This window comes from Molothrus aeneus, chromosome 11 (assembly GCF_037042795.1).
Source record: "Molothrus aeneus isolate 106 chromosome 11, BPBGC_Maene_1.0, whole genome shotgun sequence".
NCBI lineage: Eukaryota > Metazoa > Chordata > Aves > Passeriformes > Icteridae > Molothrus > Molothrus aeneus.
Window position 1 is genome coordinate 18,772,657 of NC_089656.1, and position 6,382 is coordinate 18,779,038.

Below are 6,382 nucleotides of genomic sequence, written 5' to 3' on the forward strand. Positions count from 1 at the left end.
AGCTCCGCTCCGTTCCTGCTGCCCAAAGCCGGACTGGGACATGGGGGCATGGGGACATGGGGACATGGGGACATGGGGACATGGGACATCCCCTGGCACCCAGAGCGTCCTCGGGGAGACACCCAGAGCGTCCTGGGGGATGCTCAGCGCCCGGCTCGGGTCTGTTCCTGCTGCCCAAAGCCAGGTTGGGACAGGGGACAGGGGACATGGGACACCCCCTGGCACCCAGAGCGTCCTGGGGGATGCTCAGCGCCTAGCTCCGGTCTGTTCCTGCTGCCCAAAGCCAGGCTGGGACATGGGACAGGGGACAGGGGACACCCCCTGGCACCCGGAGCGTCCTGGGGGATGTTCAGCGCTGCCCGGAGCTCGGGTCCGTTCCTGCTGCTCAAAGCCAGCCTGGGACATGGGGACATGGGACGTGGGGACATGGGACATCCCCTGGCACCCAGAGCGTCCTGGGGAATGCTCATTGCCCGGCTCCGGCTCCCAGGAGCGGGGTTTGTCCGGCCCGGCTCCTCACATAACGCACGGCTTGATGTCCTGGTATGTCACTTGTTGGTGGTAATAGGAGCCGCTGCCCGCCGAATGCATGGAGGAGGAGGCCATGGCGTTGAAAGAGAAGACGAATTCCTTTCTGTCGCACATGCTCGGAGACTGCGAGTGATACCGCGGGATGCCTGCGGGACGGGGGAGAGATGGTCAGCAGTGCGAAGGGGTTCATCAGGAGAGGGTGAGCAACTCGGAATGGGGTTTAAAAAAAATCCCAACAACCCAACCCGCCCGCCCGGCCCGCTCGGAGCGCGGATTTGGGGCTGGTTTTGGCACATCGGGGCTCCGCGGGTGCGGGCAGGTGCGGCAGAGAGAGCCCCGCGGCCCGGGGACGGCGATTCCCTGCCCGGCCCGAGGGCACTGCGAGCAGAAGGGATTTGCTTTGGGTTTAAGGTTTTTTGGTTTTGTTTCAACACTTGGATTTCTTTTCTTTCGCCCCGGCTGCTTTTCCCACCGCCTCGGCCCTTGCGGAAAATGCGCCGGGTGCGGAGCGGGGCAGCTCCGTTCGCGGCGGTGGGACCGGGAGGAGGCCGGGGCCGAGAGACGCCGGGAGCGGGGCTTTTCCCGCCGCCCCTTCCGCCACCTCGGCATGGAAAAGAGCCCCGGGAATTGGGGGTGCGCTGGGCAGGGGGTGCCCTGCCCCGGAGCGCTCCCGCCGCTCCTTTGGGTGATAATCGGAGCGTTCCGGTGAAGGCCGCGCACGGGCCCGGTGGCTCCTCGGGGCGGATTCCCAGCTCCGTTTTCCAGAGGCCCTGGATGCGCTGAGCTCCGGGAACCGCCCCGGGGCCGGAGGGCGCCCGTGGTGGGCACTGCCCCGGCACGGCCGGGACTGGGGCTCTGCCCGGGCTCTGCATCTCCGGCCCGGCCCGGCTGATGCATTTTCCCCGCTTCGCTTTGTGGTTTTGACCCGTTTGTTCTCCGCCTCGCAGCCGTTCCTGTCAGGCAAGTCCCGCTCCCCCGAAGGCCCGGGGTGATGAGCAGGGACCCCTAAATCTGCCCCATCACCCGCCCATGGTTCCAGGGCTCCCCGTGCCACGAGAACCCCGTAGCCACCGCAGCCCGAGCGGAATCTGGGGAGCAAAGCGAAAGCCAGCGCTGGCCTCGTCCCTTCCGAGGCCTTTTCCCGGCCAAACACCATCTCCGGTCCAGCCTCAGGGCAAATGCAGCCCCGACAGCTCCAGGCACGAGACCGAGCCGGGGTTTTGGGTCGCGGGAGGATTTGGGGCATCCAGGCCACCGGCTTCGGTTTGGGCGGCGGATGGAGGGAGGTGATGGGCCTGGAAAACACGGCCTTGAGATGTGTGAAAAACACAGCTGATGGAGGGGAAAGGGCCGGGGTGGCACGGGGTGGGATGGCGATGGGGAATTCCTCCCTTTTCCCTCCAAGTGCCGAGGGAGGTGGGAGAGCCCAAGGGAGCATTCCCGGCCTCTCCTTCCCGCAGCTCCCCACTGCCCGAGCCCACCGGCCTTTGGACGTGAGGGAGCCGCCGGGAAAAGCGGAGCCCCGGGCCGGGAGAGCGGAGCCCCGGGCCGGGAGAGCCCCGACGGGCTGCCCCCGGGAAAGGAGGCGAGGAGCGAGGACAAGGCATCTTCCCCTCGGGAGCAGCATTAAAGCCGCCCACGAAGCGGGATCCCGGCTGGCAGCGGCACCGCCGGGATCCAGGCGGGGCCCGCAGCCCCGGCCGAGGTCGCGCCTCACGCGTGGCCGCGCCTTACCTTGGAGGTCGGCGGTGTTGTGGCTGTTCTGGTGCAGGTAGGGCTGGTCCAGGGAATGCGTGGAGAGGCTGGAGGAGAGCGGGTTGGCCGTGGGGTTGCAGGGCGACAGGGGCTGCTGCTTGATGTAGGACGCGCCGGTGTTGAGGGCGGCCGAGGCGCTGGGCGCCCACGCCGAGGCCGAGCTGGAGTAAACCGAGTGCGGCTCCATCACGCCGCCGGCGGGGAGCAACGGGGATGCGGGCACGGAGCTGTCGTGGTGCGGGTATTCCCCGGCCGAGGAGCCGGTGCAGCCGCCCATGTAGGTGTGCCCGCCGTTGGCAGGCAGGTGGGGCACGGAGTGTCCCGCCAGGCCCATGCCCTCCACGTTGCTGGACAAATGCCCGTTCATCATCCCCAAGCCCCCTTCGAGGGAGAGGCTGTTGGGGGGGCAGGAGAGCCCGCCGGCCGAGCCCTGGAAGCCGTAGCTGTCGGGGAGGTGGTTGAAGCTGAGCCCGTTCATCATGCTGTACATGGGCTTCAGCGCCTGGCATTTCCTCCGGAACCCGCGGGGCCGGCGGCGGAACGAGCCCTCCTCGAACATGAACTCGCTGGCCGGGTCGATGGTCCAGTAGTGGCCCTTGCCCGGGCGTCCCAAGCCCTTGGGCAGCTTGATGAAGCACTCGTTGAGCGAGAGGTTGTGGCGCACCGAGTTTTTCCAGCCCTGGTATGAGCCTCGGAAGAAAGGGAAGCGGCTCTGTAAGAACTGGTAGATCTCGCTGAGGGTCAGGCGTTTGGAGGGAGAGCTCTGGATAGCCATGACGATGAGGGCGATGTAGGAATAAGGCGGCTTCTCCGGCCGCCGGATCCCCGCGTTCGTCTTCTTCGCCTTGGGGCCGCCGCCGCCCGGGGCCCCGCCGCTGCCCGGGGCGCTGCCGGCCGCGCCGCCGGTCCCCGCGGAGGCGGCGTCCATGGCCGAGCTCTGCGGCTGCTTCTCAGCCACGGAGGACATGGGGCCGTAGCTGCTCTGCACCGGAGGAGGAGGGGGCTGAGAGGACAGAGCCTGCTGCGCTTCTGCAGTCATCTACGGCCAGGTCCGCGGCGGCCAGCCCCAGCCCCGGCCCTCCTCCTCCTCCTCCTGCCGCCCCCCCAGCGCCCCCGCGAAAGGCCGCGCTGCTGGGGGCTCGCCACTCACCCACCGCCCGCCCTCCGGCGTCCTCCCGGCCCCCCGGCGGCTTCGCTTTCCACCGGGAGACTTCACCCCTCCGTGGATAAACAAATGGAAGCGACGACACCCCCCACCCCCCCTTTTGCCTCCTCCTCCTCCTCCCACTTTATCCCTAAATCCGAGCGCGGCTGCAGAAGGCGAGCGAGAGGCGGAGGGTCGGGGGGGGAGGCGGGATGGGAGGGCGGGTGGAAGCGAGCTGAGCTCGGCTGCTGCTGCTGCTGCTGCGAGAGACGAGCCGGGGCCGCCGCCCGCGCCTGCCCCGCTGCCCCTCGCCGGGCCGGGCTCCCGGGGCCGCCGCCGTCCCCTCCGGAGGCTTTAGCTGGGCTGGCGCTGCCGCTGCTGCGGGGAGCTGCTTCCCATCGCGGTGGCTGTCGAGTCTGCCCCCGGTCCCGCCGCTCGCCTTCTACTTTATCTCTCGCAGCGGCGTCTGCCGCTCCTTTGACAGACGTAAGCGCGGAGCGGAGATCCCCGCCCCGAGCCGCTCCCCCCCGCCCTCCCGGCCCCGTGCCGGCCCCCTCCGCCGCCGCTCCCCGCTGGTGGGCAGCTTTTAAAGAGCCCTTTCCCCGCCGCCCTGCCCTGCCCCACCCGGGGGGGCTGCACGCCGCGCCCCTGCCCGCCGCGGAGAGAACCGCGCGTGTATCTCTGTGCGTGTGTCTGTGTGTGATTTATGCCACGCGTGACCATATGAGGCTCCTCCATCCCCTCCCTGCCCCTTTTCCCTGCCCTGGAAAGCACAGACCGGGCCCCACGGGCCGGGGAAGGGCGTGCGGACAGCGCGGAGGTTCCGCGCGTGGCGTGGGGCAGCGCGGCGCTGCCCGGCCCCGGCTCCGCGCTGCGCGCAGCTTCACCCACCTCAAACCCCCTCTTCGTGCGCTCTTTTTAAGCTCGGCGGGCCCGGGCAGGATGTTTATACTGCGCAATGTAAACACGGGCTCGGGGGTGCTTTAATAAAAAGAAATCGGCGAAAACTGCCGCTGCCTCGCGAAATGCCCTTTTCTGCCTCCGCCACCGCGCCGGGGCCGGGAAAGGGCTGCGGACCCCTCGCCTGCTCCGGAGCTGCTTTAGGGATGAGGGTGGGTTGGTTTGTGTTGGGTCGTTTGGGGTTTTTTTCAGGGGGGTGTGTATAAATCCGCGCTGGAGTTTGGCGGCTCCGTGCCCGGAGTTTGACGCTCGGCTCCGGCCGTGCCGCGGGCACACGCGGCGGGTGGGGGGCAGGAAAATAGAACACCAGAGGGGTAGAGACCCCCTTTTCTCCCTCCCCTCTCCCCCAAAAGCCACCTCTTTGAGCGCCGTGCCGCCGGCAGAGCTGTCACTCGAGGTAAGTCGCTTGAAACCTTTGTCACCTTGTCGCGGGCCGCGCGTGGAAAGCTGCGCGGTGCGGGGGTGCTGACATTGTGGGAGGGCACGGGGGAAGGAGCCTGGGCTCTCAGGGCTGCCGATGTGCCGGCTGCTGCCGCCTGATCCCTCCCGACATTGGGGAAAAGAAAAGAGAAAGGAAAAGGGGAAAAAAAAAAAAAATCCATCCCGTCCCCCCGCACGCCGCTGCAGGCCTCGCCGCAGGGCTGTGGGCGCATCCCGGAGCAAAGAGAGAGAGGGGACAGCCCCCTCCCCAAGCCCCTCGTCTTCTAGCTTCGCTTTTCAAGGTTTTAATGATAATTTAATACCTTTTAAAGGAAAGATAGGCACCGATCGGGTTTCCAAACTCCCTCCGCAGTTATTGGCGAGCAGTTGTGAGCAGCCTCCGGGGCGCCTGTCACATCTGTGGTACGACCAAGAGGGATTTCACATCAGGGTTTCCTTTTTTTTTTTTTTTAACCTTTCTATCCTCACCTTTCCTGTCTTTTCCCCACTTTTCGAGAAAAAAAAAAATCATAATCATCCTTCAGGCAGCACCGGCCCTCCCGTTCCCGGTGCAAACGGGCCCGGGACAGGCGCGGGAGAGCCCCTGGCAAGCCCCGGGCCGGGGGCAGGTAGCCAGGGAGGGGTGGGAGGAGGCTGGGACAGTTATTTCTGGAGTTTTTCCCCTGAGGAGGAGGAGAAGGAGCAGCTCCGGCTGCCCGGGGAGGCGGCGGCCGCTGCTCCCTCCGCGCGGAGCAGAACGCGGAGCACGGGGGCTGCTCGGGGAGCGGGGAAAGCTCCCCAAAAATCCCCTTTTTTGGGAAGCAATCACCTTCCCCGGGGCTTACATCCCCGAGGAGGCCGGAGCAGAATATTCCCTCTGCTTCTCGCTGCATTTCTTTTTAATTTTGCTGTGGGAGCGCATCTCTGACCCTGAGCTTTGCTCCGCATCGAATGTTCCCCCCCCGGCTCGCGAAAAGGGTGGATTTCTTTCTTTTATATCACTCTGAGACCGAATCTCCCCGATCTGCCCCCAAAACACCCGGGAATGGAGCTCTAAACACAGCACAAAGCACCCGTGGAAAAATCCCGTTCCAAGCGTTTGCCACCGGCAGCGTTTCCACGAGGAAATAAAATATCTCCAAGTTAAAAAATCCCCAACTCTCCGTGGAAATCAAACTATTTCCCTTCAAAGAAAATCAGTCCCTTCACGAGTGCCCTTTCCCCCTCTCGCACTATCTTTTAGGAGGGGGAAGATTTGGTTTGCGATGCGTTTATTACAGCTAGCAAAAGTTAAAAATGGCAATATCTCGCTCCGGGTCTTATAGGCCTCGTCGTGGGAATTTCAGAAATGCTTGGGGGTTTTAATCCGAGCGCACGATTTGGGGAAAGGAGAGTTTTGCGGAGGAAAAGCCTGGTGTACGGGGAGGAGGAGGAGGAGGATGGTGTGAGGGAAAACGGGACTCGCTTTTGGTGTTGTCTGGCCGTGATTTGGGTGGATTCTTCGGGTCCTCCCCAGCCCCCGACGGGCAGAGATGAAAAGCAGGGAGAAAAAGAAGAAATGACAAAAATGAA

The 6,382-nt window shown here is 65.1% G+C and overlaps 1 protein-coding gene across 1 annotated transcript; it reads right to left on the minus strand.

The window, feature by feature from the left end:
• Positions 1-516: 516 nt before the first annotated feature.
• Positions 517-3,325, minus strand: FOXF1 (forkhead box F1). The gene is made up of 2 exons (XM_066557633.1): positions 2,266-3,325; positions 517-677 (listed from the first exon to the last, which is right to left on the minus strand). Exons 1-2 carry the CDS (start codon positions 3,323-3,325, stop codon positions 517-519), a joined length of 1,221 nt encoding a protein of 406 aa, XP_066413730.1.
• Between the last annotated feature and the right edge of the window lie 3,057 nt (positions 3,326-6,382).

Bases quoted from the DNA above. Each gene is read 5' to 3' on its own strand.
- FOXF1 (XM_066557633.1), bottom strand. From the start codon at position 3,325: ATGACTGCAGAAGCGCAGCAGGCTCTGTCCTCTCAGCCCCCTCCTCCT. The intron at 678-2,265 runs GTAAGGCGCGGC...CCCGTCCCGCAG, and splicing joins CAACACCGCCGACCTCCAAG to GCATCCCGCGGTATCACTCG.